This window comes from Rattus rattus, chromosome 18 (genome assembly GCF_011064425.1).
Source record: "Rattus rattus isolate New Zealand chromosome 18, Rrattus_CSIRO_v1, whole genome shotgun sequence".
In the NCBI taxonomy this organism is placed as follows: domain Eukaryota; kingdom Metazoa; phylum Chordata; class Mammalia; order Rodentia; family Muridae; genus Rattus; species Rattus rattus.
The window spans coordinates 29,564,611-29,586,361 of NC_046171.1; the positions used below are offsets into that span (position 1 = coordinate 29,564,611).

At 41.8% G+C, this 21,751-nt stretch overlaps 1 protein-coding gene across 2 annotated transcripts; it reads right to left on the reverse strand.

The window, feature by feature from the left end:
• Positions 1–90: 90 nt before the first annotated feature.
• On the reverse strand, positions 91–15,481 carry LOC116887672 (nephrocan). Of its 2 annotated transcripts, none has more exons than XM_032889266.1 (3): positions 15,371–15,481; positions 3,916–4,817; positions 91–796 (listed from the first exon to the last, which is right to left on the reverse strand). In XM_032889266.1, the coding sequence occupies exons 1-3, from the start codon at positions 15,434–15,436 to the stop codon at positions 352–354; spliced, it is 1,413 nt and encodes a 470-aa protein (XP_032745157.1). In that variant the 5' UTR covers positions 15,437–15,481; the 3' UTR covers positions 91–351. The 2 variants fall into 2 exon arrangements, with proteins under 2 accessions (XP_032745157.1, XP_032745156.1); XM_032889265.1 differs by lacking the exon at positions 15,371–15,481 and adding an exon at positions 12,494–12,682 and having other exon boundaries at positions 352–796.
• Positions 15,482–21,751: the final 6,270 nt, after the last annotated feature.

The following is a 21,751-nucleotide window of genomic DNA, read 5'->3' on the forward strand; positions in this document are numbered from 1 at the left end:
TGGTTATAGAGGTTTGTAAGAAGAGCTTTGTATAAAAATGTCAATAATTGTTTGGTTAAATGAAATGCTCTATTTGGGTGAAGTTGATTCAAATGATAATTTTATTTCACATTGTTATTTGCCTCAGATTCAGACTAAAACACAGATTGTTTCAAGCCAGGAAACACATCTACTTTTTTTTTTTCCCCCCTCACACATTTTAACGAATCCTTAACCCTTATTTTATCTTCAAAAATAACAAGAACCATGTAAAAATAAAAAGAAGGCTCGCAAGATCTAAATGATAGCGTGTTTCTGCTTAAGACAGAGAACATTAAAAATCATTGTCTAAACGGGAAACAAAGCTCATCTCTAATCTATTTCATAATCGTCGTCGTCGTCATCCATGCTGGGTCTAATGCTGGAAGAGTCTTCCGGTGTGGGTTTCTTCTTGGTCTCTTTGCCTCTCTCATTCTGCTCTAAGTGATGCTCACATTGCTTCAGGATCTTCTTGGAGGACATCCAGCTCTCCCCTGTCGCTCTGCCGGGCTGCACACTGTCCCCTTTCACGTCCGTGCCCTTGGCCTTCAGGACTTCCCTGGCTCGCAGGAGACTGCAGGTGCAGTTCCAGGGGTTTCCATCCAGGTACAGATGCCGGAGCCGAGGCAGGCCCTCCAGTGCCTTGAGGTCTAAGGCCGAGATCTTGTTGTTCCTCAGGTTGAGGACCTGGAGCTGTTTGAGGTCCCTGAGCTCCCTTTCAGCCATGTCCTGGATGGCATTGCCCTTGAGGTCCAGCCTGGCCAGGGTCTTAGGGAGCCTACAAAGTTAAGAAACAGCATGAAAGGGAGCCATCGTTCAAAACCCCCATGCGGCACGCAGCGGCTGCTTCTCTGTGGGGCCCTCTCCCCTCCCAAGGTGGGAAAGAAGCTGTGTGTTTCGATGTATGAAGTTACATGATGATTTGGTTTTAAGCTTTAAAATGTTCCTTTCCCAGAGGTATAAAAGAAAATGTTGAATAATCATCAGTTGGTCCCATTTTAGAAACAATGCAGTGAGATGTAAAAAATTCCAATAAAGCCATGACTCCAGCTGGGAAATACTATGAAAAACGAATAAAGACTTATCTGCAAATGTTTGTAATGTGTTGAATTACAAATGCAAAAAGCAATACAACACTAATGTCCAGTATTTTATAAATTATAAAACAATGAGCTATTATATGATTATAAAAATTTATCAAAAATTAAAATACTAATTAAAAAAAGCTCCCATGACTCAAAAGTCTAGAAGCTATTAAAAACTGATAAATCAATAAATTTAAACTTTTTTGCATAGGGATAGTGAGAAGCCTCAGTGGTTAATAGCACTATTTAGCCTGAATAGAAGGTCTTGAATTCAATTCCCAGCACCTACATGGAGGCTCACAAACATCTATGACTGTAGCCTCACGGGACCGTATGACTGCTCCTGGTGTGCAGGCGTACATGCAGACAAAAATATCCGTATTCATAAAATAAAGTTTTTAAAATATGCATAGCAAAAGGCATGTTCAAAGTCAAAACACAGAAGGGCAGCTACACCAATGTCCCTAACACAGGAGTCTCAAATCTGAAACAAGATGGTTTTAAAACAACATGGAAAATGGACAGGAAAGAATAAGTAAAAGTTCACTTCTCAAATCACTATCTATATATTTTAAATGTCAGCTTCCCTTGTGTGTGTGGGATCACTTTTCGGTGTTTTGGACTGTATATACATGTCATGCAACACAGTAAAAGTTCCCTCCCAGTTAGGAAAAAAATCTGTACATATTAGAGATAATCCTTCCTTTCTGACTGTCCCCTCCGCTACTCTGACTGTAACTGACAATGAATTAGGTAACGTGAGGAGCCTTGTGAATGTTTGGAAGCCAGAAGCAAGTGTATAAATTAAAGACTCTAAGAACATGATATCTCTTAAAAGCTAAATAATGGGGAGCCGGGAAGATGTCTCGGCCAGTGAAGACTGCTGTGAAGCCTGGCAACTTGAATTCAGTCCCAGGACTCGCATGATGGAAGGGGAGAGCCAACACTAGCAACTTACTCTCCGCCCTCATGCATGTCTGTCATGAATGTGTGTCATGTGCCCTAGACAAACATGCACACGGATGTGAGTTTATGACGAGATAACAAGTAGTTAAGGGGATGACTGAGTAGTTCAGGGGAGAGGTGGGTAGTTAAGGGGATGACTGAGTAGTTCAGGGGAGAGGTGGGTAGTTAAGGGGATGACTGAGTAGTTCAGGGGAGAGGTGGGTAGTTAAGGGGATGATTGAGTAGCAATGGGGACAATTGAGTAGTTAAGGGGATGATTGAGTAGTTAATAAATAAATAAAGGGACAGTTGAGTAGTTAAGGGGACAGCTGAATAGTTAAGGGGATGACTGAGTAGTTAAGGGGACAGGTGAGTAGTTAAGGGGACAGGTGAGTAGTTAAGAGAATGATTAAGTAGTTAAGGAGATGACTGAATAGTTAAGGATCAGGTGAGTAGTTAAGAGTTGAGTAGTTAAGGGGGTTGACTGAGTAGTTATGGGGACAGTTGAGTAGTTAAGGGGATGATTGAGTAGTTATGGGGATAGTTGAGTAGTTAAGGGGATGATTGAGTAGTTAATAAATAAATAAAGGGACTGTTGAGTAGTTAAGGGGACAGCTGAATAGTTAAGGGGATGACTGAGTAGTTAAGGGGACAGGTGAGTAGTTAAGGGGACAGGTGAGTAGTTAAGGGGATGATTAAGTAGTTAAGGAGATGACCGAGTAGTTAAGGATCAGGTGAGTAGTTAAGAGTTGAGTAGTTAAGGGAGTTGACTGAGTAGTTAAGGGAATAGGTGAGTAGTTAAGGGAATGATTGAGTAGTTACAGGGACAGTTGAGTAGTTAAGGGGACAGTTGAGTAGTTAAGGGGATGACTGAGTAGTTATGGGGATAGTTGAGTAGTTAAGGGGATGACTGAGTAGTTAAGGGGATAGGTGAGTAGTTAAGGGAATGATCGAGTAGTTACAGGGACAGTTGAGTAGTTAAGGGGATGATTGAGTAGGTAAGGGGATGATTGAGTATTTATGGGGACAGTTGAGTAGTTAAGGGAATGATTGAGTAGGTAAGGGGATGATTGAGTAGTTATGGGGACAGTTGAGTAGTTAAGGGGACAGGTGAGTAGTTACGGGGACAGGTGAGTAGTTAGGAAAACAGTTGAAGTGCATTGTGCATGGAGGGAAGAATATTTGTAAAAGGAAACTTGTGGAGTGTGAGTGGTGAGTGGAGAGGAAGAGAAAGACAAAAATAGGAAGGGAAGGAAGAGATAAAAAAGGGGGGAAAGGATGGGGAAGAAGGGGAAGGGCCAGAAGAAGAGGAGAGGACAAAATAATGAAAAAAGCAGACACTTAGCTGAAAACTGGGGTAAGACCAAGGCTGATGATGGACTCACCCACTCATACAGACATAGATGGACTCGCAAAGCCTGCTTAAGCCCTTAGGTCATAGCTCTGAGAAGAATATGAGGTCCCTAATAAATAATTATATTATATATTCAATTTTTTCTATATAACTACAACTTTGAAAATTTTAAAAACAAAATTATCTTACCACATATTCCTCACTGATGTTTCCTCCTGTCCTTGCTAGTGGCTACCCATGCCCAGTCAGTTAGTTTTGCATACTTAAATGAAGACATACTTTCTACCATGTGTTCATATTGTGCTTGTCAGTGTAGACATTATATGCATGTATTGTTCCATCAGCAAAATTCACTCCCTGTGGGTTTGGTTTGCAGGCTGGGGATTCTAAACCACTGTTTAAAGCTTCTGTCCCTAACCCCTAGTTTTATTTTCTGCTTGACAATTCCATATGAGCAGCTGATGCGTCTCAGAGCCTGGCAGATACTTCTGGTAAATAACAGCGCTCACTCACCTCAGAGGGATGGACAACAGCAGATTCTGCTCCAGGGCCAGGTTAGACAGCTGAGAACACCTCTGAAGGGCCCCAGCCTCAAACAAGCTGACAACATTGTTGTCTAGAAACAAATGTTTCAGGTCTCTGAGGTCCTGGAATTCTGGTGCTGTCACTCTCTGAATGAAGTTACTGCTACAGTCAAGCTTCTGTAACCTTGATGGTAGCCTGGGAGGCAACATTTGAAGCCGGTTTTGGGAAGCCTCCAGAGTTGTTAAGTTGGTCAGCAGTTGTGCCCCATCTATGGAAGACAGGAGGTTCTCCGACAGGTAAAGATGGGACAGGTTCTCCAAGTGTCTCATATCTCGAAACCTAACCACTTTGAGCTGGTTTCTCTCCATCTTTAAAGACAGCAAGGATTTGGGTAGATTTATAGGAATTTTAGTCAGAAAATTACCACTGAAACTGAGGAACTGCAAATTCTGCAGAGACGTGAAGACATTCCCAGATATAAGATGGAGCTTGTTGTTCTCCATGCTCATGTACTTGAGATTCGGAAGGCTCAGTGGTCCAGTCACAGACTCTATGTTATTACCATCCACCAACAAACTTTGCAAACTGACGAGCGAGGAGAGCATGCTGGGAGACAGGGAGGAGATCAAGTTGTTTTTGAGTTCAAGGACTTTCAAGTTCTTCAGTCCTTCAAAATCTGATCCATGTAGAGCACATATAGAATTATCATTCAATTTTAACACCTCAAGGTTGGCTGGGAGAGCACTGGGGACTCGTCTCAATTTGTTTTTCCAAAGTTCTAGGGTCTTTAATGTAGTCAGAGTTTTGAAGGTGTCGTTTTCAATAGACTCTGTTCCACTGGCCAACAGAATAAAATCTTCCAGAGCCAACAGCTGGGTGAGGTTAGATAGCTACAAAATAGCAAGGACAAGGACAGAGATGACATGATGACAACCAGGAGGGAACAAGAAAAGAGAAAGAAACTAAGATTCCGTTAAAAGATACATTATCATTACTATATTAATGATATTTCGGACCTCCTTCCAGACTCTTTTTAAAGTTACCTTTTTGAATAATACTTTAAAATCAAGTCTAGATAATTTTTAAGTTTCTTTGGTAATTCTATATGTGTTTATAATGTATTGAGATCACCAACCTCTATTTCCCCTCTCCCCAACTCTTCATGGCTTTCCCCTTCACATCTGCTTCCTAATTCAGGACATGAGAAACCTGACTCACACAGCCTCCATCAGTGCAGGAAATTAACACTACTCTTTCACACACTACTGGCAGATATATGCCATTAGTCAACTCTTACCACATATTTTTTCCTGACCTAGAAACTTCTTGTCTAGGCAGAAGGCTTACACATTGCACAATGTTACATACCCTAGAGTGTTCTATTGTTGCATTACAACAGCCAGGAATTAAACAATCTACAAATGTCTCCCTATACTGTGAAATGTCTCTAACCCTACAAACAAAGATTCCAAGAGGAAAAACATGAAAAGTGAAGACTTGAATGTCATAGATTTTTCAAGCATTGGAATATTACTCCAGACATTTTCAATTGTGCCAGAGTTTGGAAAATAAGCCTAACTATTTTTACCCCTGATTTACATTGTACAGAGGAGAAAGATTCCCCAAGAGGCAAATGCATACTTGTGTCCTCACAGTACACACTGGCCCTGACGTGGACCTTGCTGCTGGTACTCAGCACTTTCTCAATGGTTTATCAGCTACATTAATTAGTCCTAATCCCGCCAGAATGTTTTTTGTTGCATTTGCTCAGTATTTAAAACACGCTTTCTTAAATATTCCCAGGAGCCTCCCAACAACGCTTCAAGTTTGTGATTCCAGTATTAGCAAGGTGAGAAAACTGGGAACTAGAAAGTGAAAGTTCACCAGGTCTATGGCCTCCAAAGCCTGCCCTTCCTCGTGGGAAATAAATAAACATCATTTATTTCCCCGTGTTTGACGTATAAGCAATGGGTTTCAAAAAAGACTCAAGACCTGGACACATAATGACACTACACACTTTTAGAAAAAATGATCTTGTCCAGGTCTCCCATTTCAGTGGTGAATTTTAGTATCCCTTCCCCAAAAAGGGAAACAATCCATTTTATTTGTATGTGATATATTTATCTTCTATACAGAGTTGGAAATAGGCACAGACCTCCACTTCTTGACTTGTTAAAGAAGTCAAGAATCACCCAAGAAGAACTTGACGTCACTAAAACTTTCACTTATCCAAAATGACCACAAACCCTGATAACTGTGTTAAGAGTCATGGATCCGGATGGCACGGGGTGATTCACTTTTGGGACGAGACAAAGCACATCGTCAAAGTTTCTATTTGTTTTCGTTTTACTTACGAACTGCAGAGAGTGGTCTACGTAAGAGAGAGATGCTGTTATATCCTAACTGAATCTAGCAGTTAGCCTTTTCCCTTTATTAAGCATGGAAAATATTTCCTTATTCTTTTTTTTTTGTCAGAGTTAGCATTGATTGGGTTTGATGGCTAGTAATTAAAATCACCACAATTTTCTAAAAAATTTACTGCTCGATTTTTGTTTGTTTGTTTGTTTGTTTGTTTGTTTGTTTGTTTTTTTTTCGGAGCTGGGGACCGAACCCAGGGCCTTGGGCTTGCTAGGCAAGCGCTCTACCACTGAGCTAAATCCCCAACCCGATTTTTTTTTTTACAAAGTATGATTATTGACTCTTCAGTGAGGAGAGCCAGGCTTAAGAAATTGAAATTTCCAGGCGGCGGTGGTGCCTGTCTTTAATCCCGGCACCCGGGTGGCAGAGGCAGATGGATCTCTGGGAGTTTGAGGCCAGCCTGGTCAACAGACTGAGTTCCAGGACAGCCAGGGCTACACAGAGAAAATGTCTCAAAATAAACTAATGAATAGAATAAGAAAAGACTTGATAAGATTAGATGAGATGAGATGAGGTGAGATAAGATAAGGTGAGATGAGATGAGATAAAATTGCCCACCCAAGCATATGTTGCCAGCAAGTAGAAAAGTTACCAACACAGGTTTCCCACTCAGGCATCTATTTCATGAACCTGATGGCTGTAACATACATTTAAGTAGAGAGTGAAGAATTCTACTGACACCTACAGTGAAGATGCTCACTGATTTTGAACACGAGATGGGATTGCTGAGCTGACAATGGAGAAACCGAATTTGCCAGACTGGATTACCCTGTCCATGACCTCAGCAAGGATGTGCTTACAAGAGGAAAGATGCTTCTGCCCTAGAGGTAACCTTGGCACGGCAGGCAGCTCAGTCAGGTTTCGTCCTGAGACAGAATGGTGTGATGTGCGGCAGCTTTGCTCCCACTGCCTTCCCTGGAGGCTTTGCTTCTGGTTTCTGTCTGGCTGAGGTCCAAATGTCAGTGACCGGCACACAACTCTTCTAGGACTCTTGATAGGTTCAGCAGAAGACAAAACGGCCAACCTCAGAAAGAGATGGCTCCTGACCCATATGAAGCAAACGTCAAGTAGTTTCTAACACAATCGTGGCATTCCTCTCTGATTAGGCAAGGAACATTCAGTCTCTATAAGCTATCTTAAAGCTCCAGGGAAATATGGAAAGATAATGAAAATAGCCTGTAATCCCACTGTACAGTTACCCATTAAAAATCAATATAACTTCTCTTACACACACAAACACACACATATGCACTAATGTGCCTTAGAATAATTTTAATTTACTCCACAACTGTATTCACATTTGACCTCTGACATAGAAGAAAATAGATTACTTGGGCTCGTAGACTTGCATTGAATGGCAATAGTGGAGTGAATTTAGCTCTGTTTTGCAGATGGGGACACAGAGAACTGAACTGAATCTTCACCCACTGAAACAGGAATGAACTTGGTTGGTGCCCTGGCAATGTCCCCATGGTACTTTGGCATGAACTTTCATGTCCTTCGTTCAGTACAGTCAAGTACTTTATTGTAGCTTGAATGTAAAGATGAGTTGCTGAATCATGATACAAAAGATGAAGGACAAAGAAACTCCTTCCTCATACCATGTGTAAAAATTAATCCCATCTCTAATCAAAACTAGTGATTAGGATTATAGACCAAAATGTAAAAGCCACAACTTTAAACTCCCAGAGAAAATTAGAGGCATAAGTACTCATGACCTTGATTTAGGTGATTTATCTTAGATATGAGGCTGGAGGCACAAATGAATCACACACACACACACACACACACACACACACACACACACACACACACACACACACACACACACACCAAAAAGAAACCTGACTCATTTAAAGCTAAAAACTCTGTGCGTTGAAAGGATACTATCAAAAAATTAATCCCACATACTGGTAGAAAACATTTGCAAGTAATATCTCTATTAGGAGACCTGTGTTTGGAATGTGTAAAGAATGCTTACGGGGGCTGGAGAGATGGCTCAGAGGTTAAGAGTACCGACTGCTCTTCCAGAGGTCCTGAGTTCAAATCCCAGCAACCACATGGTGGCTCACAACCATCTGTAAAGAGATCCAATGCCCTCTTCTAGTGTGTCTGAAGATAGCTACAGTGTACTTATATATAATAAATAAATAAATCTTAAAAAAAAGAATGCTTACAATGTGATAATTAAGATACAAGTAACCCAAATTAAAAATAAGCAAAAGCACCTGCATTTATGCCTCTCTAAAAACAATATAGAAATGACCAGCAAGTGAATTAAAAAAAAAAAAAGTTCAATGTCACAGCCAACGGGGAAGCACAAATCAAAACTGAAGTGAGATGCTGCCTGAAATCCATTAAGATAGCTACAAGTGAGCGAGAGAGCGAGAGCGAGAGAGGGAGAGGGAGGGGAGGAAATGAATGACTGTTGATATGGAGAAGTTGAAAGTGTCAAATTTGCTAAAGGAATGCAAAATTGCGTATCCACTATGGAAGGTAGGACAACATTTCTTCAAAATGCGGGTAGAGGCCCCACCTCAAGAAAAAGAACATTCTTCCTATATAGATCTGAAAGAAAAGGGACAATGAGGCTGGAGAGATGGCTCAGTGGTTGGGAGCACTGATTGCTCTTCCAGAGGTCCTGAGTTCAATTCCCAGCAACCACAGGGTGGCTCACAGCCATCTGTAATGGAATCTGATGCCCTCTTCTGGTGTGTTTGAAGAAGGGACATAAGAGAGAGAGAGAGAGAGAGAGAGAGGAGAGAGAGAGAGAGAGAGAGAGAGAGAGAGAGAGAGAAAGGACAATCTAGGTCCATATAAAACTCCTGTGCTCACAATAGACAAAATAAAGAAACAATAAAACTGTCTGATGACTACAGTGGATAACAACCTATCATATATATGTATATATGTGTGTGTGAGAGAGATATGATATATATATACTGTATATACCATATATACAGTAAAATCCAGACAGCCTTTTTAAAGGAAGAAAACTATGACACAGGGGTTGAACCTTGGAGATGTTCTCTTAAGTGAGAGAAGCCAGTCACAGAAGACTGTGAGCATAGGGAAGAGGACTGAATTCAGTGTGGAGCCTGTTGTTCTGAGATCCTTCTTTGTATTGAAGTGAAGAAACCTAATGGCAACGGACTAAATCTAAACTGTAGGGGGAGCACTGTATTACAAACTTGGGCAGAGGAGCCATCCTCATTGAGATACACTTACATTGTTTGGGACTTATTGAGAAACTCAAAAAAAAGATGAAGGGAAGGAGAACTGTGGAGAAAAATAAATGAACAAAAGGATAAAAGGGAGAGTCGAGTGTGCGTGCGTGCGTGCGTGCGTGCGTGCGTGCGTGGGAGAGTCTAGTGTGGCTTCAGAGAGCCAGAGAGCACAAATTTCTGGAAACTGTGTGCAGACAGGACTTAGAATTTTAGTTATAGGGGTGGGAAGGACTCAGACAGCAGTGAATTAAACAATAAACAGGAGGTGAGATCTGAAACAGGCAGAGTCTAGAAAAATCACAGGTCAGAGGGAGAAGAGGAGCAGAAATATGGGAACTTGACTATTGAAACAAAAGGAGCAAGTGTGTGGCTTAGAACAAAGAGCTGGGGAGGAATGGCTCCTGCTGCCGTGGGGGTGGAGAACACCGAAGCAAGGCGGGGAGAGGTGAGAAGGGCGCAGTGTTGGCAGCCACTGAGCAGGAATGAAGAAAGAGTTTGTCCTGGTCTGTCAGCACAACCCAAGACCAGCCATCTGTGGAGAAAGAGATAGCAGAACGAGTAGCAAACCCAAAACTGCACTAGAGCTGTAGAAGAATGAGGGCAGGGGACCTGAGCAGAGAGAAGAAAAGGATGAGCAAAGAGGCAGACGAGGCTGGAGACCTAGTGACCACGGTGGCTCCAAGCCATCCAGTCGTGTGACCGCAGCACCCACCCGTCTAGGTATAGTAGAAGCAGAGGAGAATTAGCACTGTCCTTTACCACTGAGGCTTCTCTGGAAGGGTGTTCAGATAAATTAATGTGGGATAGGGAGGAAGGGGTAGGAAAGAGGGGAGACAGGAAATAAACTGCATGTCTGGGAGAGCATACTTTGTAAACTTAGGGCTCCATGTCTCTACGAGTTAAAAAGAGAGGCAGCTAAATGAAGAAGTGGTCAAGGTTTTCTGAGTGGCAAAGGTCACAGGAGGTATGAGACATGATTTTCAGAGACCCCAGGGATATAACTAAGATGGCTGAGGAATTGAAAGAGATCCATTTTGAGAACAAGGAGACATGAGACTGAGACATTAGACTATGCATCCACCTATGACCAAAGACATCCAAGAAGACACAGGACTTAGGATGGCGGGGGGTGGGGGTGGGGGGTGGGGGCGTGCAATGAGCTAGTGGGGAAGAGGCTAGACACAGTGTTAAGTAGAGAAAAGGAAAAGGAAGACTATTATGGGCAAAAACCATGAATCTCAGAGATGTAGGAATTTTTACAGGCAAATCTGACTTTAAAAAAAAATCTCTTATACTAAAGGCAGTAGCAGAAATTTTAGGCTTTTATCCCAAATCTCAAACATGATATTCAATGACATTAGTAATCCTAAACACTTAAACTTTTATGAACAAGTCATAAATCCATTAACGTGCTGCTTATGTTAGTGTTCATCATTAAGTCATATAAAATTTGTGTTACTAATAATCCGAGGCTTTACTCAAAGATAGTTTTCTTTACATATGGGCAGTAGTTCTGTTAAGTCCAAACTAAAGTACAGAGTACACATTGTAGAATGTATATTGTATTCACTGTATAATATACATTGTATCCACTCTATACAAGTGAAATATGGGCCCCTATAGCTTTTTGTTCCTTCAACAAAACAACCTCTTTCACCAATCTTTCTGATGTGACCTGCCCTTCTAAAAAGACAACTGACAGAGTTAAAGTCATGGAAATTGCAATAAACCCAAACAGGTGACAAATTGACTCATTCAATAACCGAATTTGACAAGTAATCAATTCACAACAAAGTGGCAGGATAGGATTATTACCAGAGTCTCGGGCAGCTTAGGTCCCAGAACAAATATTTAAGTGTCTCCCATTTACCCAGCTGCCTTGTTTAAATGCTAAGACCGAACAGGCAAGGTCAGATTTGCTCTCTCTGGTATTAGGTACCATTAGAGTAGAAGGGGAAAACAAACAGAGGGGGAGGATTGTACTTGTCGAGCCTCGAGAGTAACACCACGCCATTTATGTTAAACTAAGACACTTCGGTGAAAAGTTATCAACCAAACGAAAAAGTGTATGGGTGCCTCATTTTGGAAGGAAATAGCATCTCAGAGAGAGGCTAGCTCTCTAGTTTTCGGAGGGCCACTTTCTTATGTTGGGGCTTGGAGTTCTGAGCCAATAGCAGTGAATACTGAAGGAAAATGTAGCCCCCATAGACTCTGACTTAGCAGCCTTCTCACATCACCAAGGATATAAGAAACGAGACAGAGATCTGCTAGTAGCTTGCCTAAGGTGGCTGGTTGTCTATCTAGAGCCTTCCAAAACATCAGAGATCAAAAGTCAATTTCTTTTAACTTTTAAAAGTCAGAAAAATCTGCTTCTAGTGTCCTCTGGATATGGAAGCAATGACGACTGAGTTGTAATTCAAGGCATATCTCAAGTTCTGAGAACTGCCAGTAATTTGACAATTTTAAATCCTCGTGTCTCCATCTAGGTTCTCACAACGATCAGGCACCTGACTGAATGTGGATTTGAATGAATGAGTCTGCTCTGCCAGTCTTCTGACACTCCGTTCTGCCACCTATGGGGTAAAATAAAACTTTTCTTTTGGTATGACCTGTTTTTCCACGCAGGGCGAATGTGCTCCTTAAGAAAAAAAGCTGATCCTTCTTGTGTGCTTTGCCACAGCTTAGTTTTTAAATTGTTGAAGAAAAATCGAAACAAACTCCTGACCTTCAGGGCAAGGTATATGTGGCTAGTTCCCTGAAAAGACATATTCAGAGGCATAGAGCATCTCACTGACGCCCAGTAACAGGGAGTACAACAGCTTAACTCGAGAACTAGCACTTTTCAAATAGGATGATTCTCGTCCCACACCCTGCCCCAGGAATAAAACTGTAGCCACTTTAACAGGGAATGGCATGGTTACCTGAAGGTGCTGGATTCTGCTGTGGCTAATGTAGAGCCTCCTGGTGGTGGAGGGGATGCCCGATGGGACTTCCAGGAGCCTGTAGCACTGTACAGATTGCAGAGAATCACAGCTGCATCGTCCCGGACAGTTTGCACCGAGGCCATTGCTAAGAGAGAGCCAAAGAAGCAAAGCCCAAAGCAGGTGCATCGTCCAACCCAGAGGTTTGGAGGTAGCAAGCAACCGTTTAGGTGACGCCTCAGTTTTTATACCGTGGACTCTGATAACAGAATCTTTCGAATGTGTACTCTGTCCATGTGAGAGGACGGGGAGGGAAAAAACTCCATTTGCTCCATTTGTCTGGGTTAGCAATCATTACAAAGAGGAAGGGCGTAAACATTGATAAGCTGCCTTAATATCTCCAGGGGAACAAAACCCTATGTTATTTATGGCTTGCAAGTCCAAACTGCAAACACTTCTATTATCTGCAGTTTCCTCAGTTTTGTTAAATGTGACACTAAGGAATTAGTGGGAAAAGACAAAGAGCTGTTTTATAGTGGGCCATAAAACCTTTGCATTTTCTGTGACCCTATATTAAAACCATTTTTGTAGGACCTAAGCAAGCAGGTGTTTTCTTCTCACATTAATTATTAAGGGAGATAGGCAGCTTCTCTATTTGTTACTGTTTCGGTGACATTTTATTGCTAGATGAGACAATGGGTTGCAATGAGAAATATTTAGAGTCACAGATAAGAAGCTTAGTTTATCTCTTAATTCACCCAAAAAAAAATCTTTGGGAAAATATCTTTCTCGTTCAAAAATATTAAGTCTATTAAAAAAGCAAAACACTAAATGATTCTATTTGATGTCTCATAATAATGGTACAAAGGTTCTTTATTTTCTTCACAGAGATTTGCTGATTGTGAAGTCTTGTAAAGATGTCAACGGACAGGATCATTTTATAAAGGGTGGTTGTCTGCCAAGGCTTTTTGTTCTGCACAGGGCTTCTGCGCTGAGGCCTTTGGAAGTATTTAATGGAAAACGGAGCTCTGTTACACTGCCAAGCCTCTATAAGGGCCCCCAAAGCAAGCTTTTGTTGTAGAAAAGCTCCTCCAGCACCCCTCAGCTCCTTTGATATGATTGCCATTCGAAACCCGTTTCATTGGCTTACTAACCAACTGATTTGATTTTCAGGGCACTGGTACTATGTGTCTTTCTGATTTTTTTTTCTATTTGCTAGGTTTTATTTTATTTTATCAGAGACAAAGAATGATAAAATATTTTTCATCAATATCGCCTTTAAATACCTGACTGTTTTTGTCTAATAATTGTTACTTTTCAAGTTTTCAAAATTTCCCATATCAAAGTATAGATCTGATTTTTTTTAGGTTTATTTATTAGATATAAGTACACTGTAGCTGTCTTCAGACACACCAGAAGAGGGCATCAGATTCCATTACAGATGGTTGTGAGCCACCATGTGGTTGCTGGGAATTGAACTCAGGACCTCTGGAAGAGCAGTCAGTGCTCTTACCGCTGAGCCATCTCTCTAGCCCTAGATCTGATTTTAACAATCTGAAGAAAATTTAAAAAGTGCAGTCAAGGTGGCTGCTTAAGGCAGTTGCCTACAACCCTGATGATCTAAGTTCAATACCTGAGACCCACGGGTGAGAACTGACTTCAAAAAGCTGTCCTCTGACCTCCAAGTGCCCTTTCTTCCCCTCCTTCCTTTCCTCCTCTCCTCCTCCCTCTCTGTCCCCCTCTCCCTCTCCCCCCCCCACACACCAAAATGTAATAAAACTTAAAGAAAGATAGCAAGGAGGCAGGGAAGTCAGCTTTAGTCATATCGAAAAGTTAAACATCATTTTTCTAGCCCCTTTTTATGCTAAGGCTTTGAAAAGACAAGAGAAACGCTCACTGCATATTTTGTGTGTCTGGATGTGTTGTTCAACAGATGACTTTAGGTTACTTTCAGGTTTTGTAGTATCTAATCTGGAGCATGAGGGCTCCGTTCAGCATTTGTTGGGCTATGAAGTAGCCATGGTATGGTGGAGCCCCATAATCTCAACTCAGGAGACTGAGGCAGGAGGACTGTTCTAGGCAAGTCTCTTCTATATAGGAAGACCGTATCAAAGAGAAAAAAAAGAAACGGCCACAGGAAGTCCCCCACTGCTTAACTCCCTCCTATTGACATCAAGAGCCCCATAACCATATTTGGTTCTGGTTTCTAGTAATTGAACTTGAGTGCCTAAGACCTAGAGTAAGGCCTACGGTCCATTCTGAGCCTTCTGATGTTGTCTACCAGGTTTCCTGGGGAGGGGTGGGGGAGAAAATGTCAATAAAGGAATATGGTGTCTTTCTCAAGCACGGATACACAATGATTTACCCAATGACTCTATCCGATATGCAGACCAAAATCTAGGTTTAAGCTTTCCGCATAGCAAACAAGAGTCTCAAGGAACTAACTGTCTCCAGATTTGACGTGGGCTTGGACTAGGTTTTCGTTCAGATCCCCAAACCAGGCTCCTTCCTGACTTACTATCTCTACTCTCCTCTGCAGGAATATTTTTTTAAAGGAAGTGTTTGCTTTCCCTCTACCTTCTCTCCATTTTGCTTAAGTGTTGACAGAGCAGCTTGAGACCCATTCATGGTTGTTCCAAGTCACCTAGTGGCCTGAGCAGTGGGAGTTCCAGACGAGTGCTCAGTAGCCAGTTCCCAGTGCCGTAGCTCTCCAATTTTCAGTGGAGAGGCCCAGCAGCCACCTACCTATGTCCAGATCAGGCTTCCACCTCAGGATGAGCCATAGCAAACTCAGGAACTGACACAGATCCTACACCTTGGCCTTCCTCCTTGATCACAACCTTATCGGCGGTCCTTCCCTTTCCTTCTCATTTGCACGAGGTATGACTTTTCAGTGCTGCTTCCAGGAGAGGGTGTGGTGCGTGCATGGATGTCCCAAGCCATCACTCACCACATCACTGCAGCTGAAATGGCCCGGTTCGTATCGCAGAGGAGACTCTGTGTACAAAAGATGCCCGTGAGGGGTTGCTGGCCTGTCTTGGGACCTTGGGACCTGTCACCACTCGAAGACATATGTCCTGGAAAGTCGCTTGAATAAGGGCTTGATGAAGGGCCTAGGAATGAAGCTACCAGCAACAGGAATGGCTCTGGTGTCAGTGAATTTCAGTAAAGCTCACTGGCCATTGCTCCTAGAAGAGATGAACCTGACAATGGCGGAGTTCCCATTGGCAGCAATGGTTTGAGCTTCCAGCGACAGCGACAGCGACAGCGACAGCAGCAGCAGCAGCAGCAGTCGCTTCTCCCAGGTCCTACTCAGATTTCTGATGCGGGTACCATGGCTTCTCCCTTAGAGATGCGACTGCTCTGTGTGGGCATCACCTATGTGGGTTCCTGCTCCCAGGAATCCCTCCTCCTTTGTTTACAAGATTTTCAAGGGCTCCGGGCATGGTGTGAAAGTTTTCCTTAGGTTATGATCAGAATCAAGAGCAATGGCATGTGGGCTCTTCCTGGGACAGCCTACAAAGTAAAACACTTCTGATTGTCATGAAGCTACAGGGGAAGGGACAGTGTCATTGGCTTCTAGTGGGTAACAGGCAGACATGCTCTTGCTAAACAGGAGCTATAGGGGAAGGGACAGATGTCACCATTGGGAGGAATTCTTACTTTCCATAACGTCAGTATTGTCATTGCTGAAAAAAAGAAAAACTACAGGAGACACAAATGGATATTGACTTTTCCTGATTTATTAAAAATCGAGGATCAAAAATAATTGGCCTGTACTCAGAAATTATATTTTGGGGGCCATTATCACAAAAGGCACCGTGAAAATTTCTGTAGAAATTGCTTTTAAAGAAGTGTTCCTGATGTGTTAAATGGAGGACTTAACTCTTATTTCTGACATTTTGATGAATTTTAATCAGTGCCACAGGATGACCCCATGAGAAGAAAGCTTAGAGATAATATTCTCAACAACCTCTTCCCTGCTATCCATAGAAAATTGAAGTCCAGAAAAGGAATTGACTTACTAAATCAGGCCTGATTTGGCTCATGGTCTGATCATGGTCTGACTAGTTAAGCAGTTAACAGAAAGCCTTTCAAAAATAAAACACATAGACTTCTTAGGTTAAAAAAATACTTTAAGGATTTTTTCATGCGTACACAATTCTTTCAAAATTGTTTATTCTGAAACATGTTGAATGCAGGTGCTAAAGTAAAACAAAAAAAAAAACCTTCATTTTTATTTTTGCTCTGTTTTGTTTTCTCCTATGAAATGGAGGTAGCTGGGAATAGTGCTGCATGCAGTTCCAGCACTCAAGGGGCTGAGGCAGAAGAGTGACCCTGGGCTACACAGCAAATATCATAATAATTCTGTCAATGCATTCTTGTATTCCAAAAGTTGAAGTACGAGGAGAAAAAAATGCATCTAGAAATGTACCTCTTGGGGGAGGTCTTATTGAAGTAATGTATTAGAAACATAACCGAAGGAGGCTAATGAGGGGAGTTTGCGCTTGATCTGTGAAGACTGACAACCTGGGAGGTAAACAGTAAGTTGACAGTGGATAAAGAGAAAGAATGAATGACCGGTAAATGCTGATAGTCATTGACAGATGTGGTCTTTGATAATGGGCTGTGGGGGAAGGTAAATGAAGAGTGTGGATTAGGCTTCAAGACTAACCTAAAGTTAGTGTTAACAGCACAAAGGACTGCAGATACAGAAATGGGAACTGAAGACTTTTGTCATGCTTTAGGTCTGTATACACCATACAAAATATAGCATTTGAGACCCTCCGATTGTGGAACAGGAGAAACAGTTTGTAAACCTTAAATTATCCTGGGCTTAATAAACAAGACAGAATATTGCTAAATAAACCTTTCTATGTTAGAAACATATTATTTAAATTTTAAAGACTACTATGTATTCTAGAAATATGTCTACCCCTTAGACAGTATAAGCATTTATTTAGATATGCTCTGTTTCATGTATCAAAGGTGTTTGAAAAGCAACTGCTTTTAGAATTTCCTAGGTAAGTAAATAGTGGACTATTTTAGCCATCAAAGTCATCCAGTTACCGCATCCCTCCCATAGACTATAGAATTTGAGGTTTTTTTGTTTGTTTGTTTGTTTTACAAAATTTGTGTGTGCATGTGTGTGTGAAAGTACACATGTTCATATAAAGAAAGAGGCCAGAGGGTGAGCTTAAGTGTCTCTTGTAATTCTACAATTTATTTTTTGAAGCAAGGTCTCTCACTGAAACTGGATCTCACTGATTCAGCTGCATGGGCTGACCAGCAAGACCCCAGAATCCTCCTGTCTCTGTCTCAAAGCACTGAGATCATAGGTGCACACTACCACCTAGGGCTTCTTTTATGAGGGTGTTAAGAGGCCCAACTCAGGCCTTCATTCTTGGACACCACGCACTTTATTCGCTGAGCCATCTCCCAGGCCAGCACCGGAGATTTCGATAAAAGCAGGTCCCAGCGTAGGGCTTACCTCCTCGGGTGTTTCTACGGGCTGCCGCAAAGAACTATAGCAGACACTGGTAGAAACCTAAGTGGGGACGGAATCCATGGATTCACGTGAGAAAGAGGAAGGCGGGTGACTGAGCTCATCCTAAGTCACGCCACCAAAGTTCTCACATTTTTAGAATAAGACAACAAGCAGTTTCCCCATTTATATTAAAAGAAAAGAAACAGAAAGAGTGAGGCTAAATAAGCCACTGCAAAATGCTCCAATTTACTCTCTTCATATGAATTTCTCAGATTTATAAATCATAGCGCTTTTATGTAATAAACATAGTGACTATAAGTGCAATATTCTGAGCTTCCCCACATTGGTAAAAGAAAATGGCAATAGAGTTTCCTGACGTTTCCTAATTCATCATACAACTGTTTAAAACTATCCAGACGGTCTATTCTCTTCTCCTACTCCTGGCAGGGATAGAGGAAATTAGTGGGAACACAGGATGCTTCGTAGAAAGCTTGGAACAGAGCAGAGCTTAAAACTCATGGTCTCACTACCTGTCCAAGGCAGGTTTTCCATAGTTTTCCACTGTCATTATGGCTGGTGGTGCACTTGAGGAATCTACACCATTCACTAACTTCACAGCTACCAAGGACACACCAGCATCTTCCCGCCTTCTCTGGTTTCTTCAGTCTTCACTCTGTCTTTAGTGATGAAACTCAATATGAACAAAACAAGATTGTCAAGGCGCATGTCTGAATCTCAGCAGTTGAGAGGCAGAGACAGGGGTGATCGTTAGAAGTTTTAGGCCACCCCAGTCTATAAACCAGATCCGGTCCAGCTAGACATACATAGCAAGACCCTGTCTCAAAATAACAATGACATATTCAAGCCAGACTAGTTTTAAAATCACACCAGCATGATTTATGAGTTGGAGGTATTTCCCAGCCCAACAGTCTTTTTTTAAAGCCCTGTGAAAAACAAGAGTCGCAAGAACAAAACATCCCAGTCCAAAGTCCAGCTAAGACAAATCAACAAATGCAGAGAGAGCACACGGACAACAGATGGCAGCACTTGACCATTGAGCCTCTTTTCTTCCACTTTCCTGTTCTACTGAGACTCCCACGACTGCCCAGATTAAAGTAGGCAAAATGCTCTACTAGGAAGCTTCATGTGCATTCAAAGTCATCACTGAACACCAAGATAATGAACCCATAGGATATGGCAGCTGCCATGTAATATAATAATGGGAACGGACCATGTGACATGAAACTAACCTGAGGCATCCGAGGTAGGACATGGCATGACTTGGAGTTGTAAAGGCTGTGACAGAAATGAAGCTAGCTGGGTTCTTTCAGGCTGAAAATTAGGATGTTCACTAGCCATAAGGACAATGGTCACAGGGGCTGGAGAAATGGCTCAGTGGTTAAGAGCACCAACTGCTCTTCCAGAGGTCCTGAGTTCAAATCCCAACAACCACATGGTGGCTCACAACCATCTGTAATGGGATCTGATGTGCGTCTAAGACAGCTACAGTGTACTCATATACACTAAATAAGTAAATAAATCTTTAAAAGAAAAAGAACAATGGACACATAAACTCAAAATATATTTCAGGGCCTCTCATATAATTAGTAGTAAGTTTGATATTTTAAAAGAAATATAATTTGCACTTGTGTGATTTATCTAAAAGGTGTCACAGTGGGAAGTGCTGTTATAATTTTATATATACAGCTGGGAAATACTGTCTCAAAAAGCTTTTAGGGCAGATCTGCCAATTTTTCATGCAAGCAACATGAAATGGATTCCCTATTCTTCTGTATCCCACAGCTAACACCAAAGACTAGTAAGAAAGAGACCTACATCGAAATGTCTGCTATGCAGCATTACTAAAATGCTTAACCTGTCCAGAATGTATTTATAAAAGAGTAACTATAGCTACTTCAGGGTATACTATAGCTATAGTTTGTTTTGAGAATCAAAGAAATAACTCCATCCAGAGAACATTCTTAGTTGAAAGCTACTGTTGTCATTTTAAATATTTGCCCATTCTCATACAGTAATATTTATTTATTTATTTATTTATTTATTTATTTATTTATTTATTTATTTAATGTTCCAGGGGGTAGGGGAGTATCACTAGAGAAAATGGCCTGGAGTTTCCTCAGTATTCCTGCAAATATTGTATACAAAAATATAACAGACCAGTGTGAGGGGCGATAGGCAGGGAGGCTGGAGAGAGAGAGAGAGAGCTTAGCAGATAAGAGCGTTGGCTGAAGAAGAGTTTTGTTCCCAGGACTCACATGGTGGCTAACAGCATCTACAACTCCAGTTCTGGAGGATCTGGTATTCTGTTCTGGCCTTTATTAGAGCCATCACGCACACAGACATACACATACATTCAGGGCAAACACACACATATATAAACACACACATACATCTATGCCAAACACCCATTGAGCTTCTTTTTCCACTTTCATATTCTGTTGAGACTTCCAGAATTGCAAAATCCCCAATCAAAGTGAGCAGAATGTTCTATTAGGAAACCTCATGTGCATTTAAAGCCATCATTGAATACCAAGATAATGAGCACACAGGATGTGGCAACTGCTAAGCCGTCTAATAATGGGAAATATATATATATATATAATCTATTTTATTACATAATGTATATAAAATAAAATGCAACCAACCATTGGAAGAGGATGTTTTATACTATTGTGTACTAAGCCTATGAGACAGTCTCTGACTACATTCAAGGGAAGAGTTGCATGGTTAGTTTTACTTGACTTAGTTTGCTGAAATCAGAATAGTTTTTGCTTGATGGCAACCAGTTTTGCATTGGAGTAACCAAAGTGCAAACTAAGTCTGTTGTTTCTTAATTCTTACTGGTACTGCTTTGATGAGAGGCACACAGTGCCATGCAGATTCTGAGTGATGAATTATTAGAAAGGTCTGTCCCAAGAGCAACTTCTGAAAGATTCTGGACTAATCTTCCAAATACTCCTGTAGGTCAGGCAGGAGGCACAATTCCTACCTGCCTATTCTAATTAGTTTGGCTTCTCCTTTCCTTTACGAACTGTCTACTCTCGGATTAGACAGGGGTGGAGTTGGGGAGGTGGAAGAGATGAGAGGCAGGGTGCAAAGAAAGCTCTTGCTAAATGCTCCCAGATGCACGCAACACAGACTTAAAAGTCCTTGAGAGGCTCACTAGCTTACTAGCTCGGCTTGGGTGAGGGTGGTTTCATTAGATTTTATGTCCTCAGTGCCTCGACCGGGACATGAATTCAATGTGTATGAACATATGAAAATGACAGCCAAGTCGTTGCTTTAGAAATATATGATCTGTAATGCAGTAAGATGAGTGCTGTGTGTCCACTTTCACTTTACCTCAATTGCCAAGTGAGGTAAACTTTGGAAACCAAGGTTCCCAAGGAAGGTAATAAAACCACTGAGGTGAGGCAGCCAGTATGCCATAACGTGTAGGCCTTGAACCCAGGCTTGTCAACCATACAGGAAGAAACCCATTGATTCAACAAAACTTGGTCAGTAGCGTCCATGGGCAGCTTCAGGCAGTTTCTAGCTGGCATGCGCCGTCCGGTTTACCAAGAAGAGCCAGTGTCCACACCCATCCCGCTCCAAGAGCTGGAAATCCGAAAGGAAAACGTGGCTATTGCGCATGCACACACGGCCCTCCCCTCTCCCACCCGAGCCCTTTGACGCCCCAGCAGCAACTTTCCCAAACCGGCCTGTGGACTGGTTCCCGCCCACTGTGAAGCCAAACTGGCGGAAGCCAG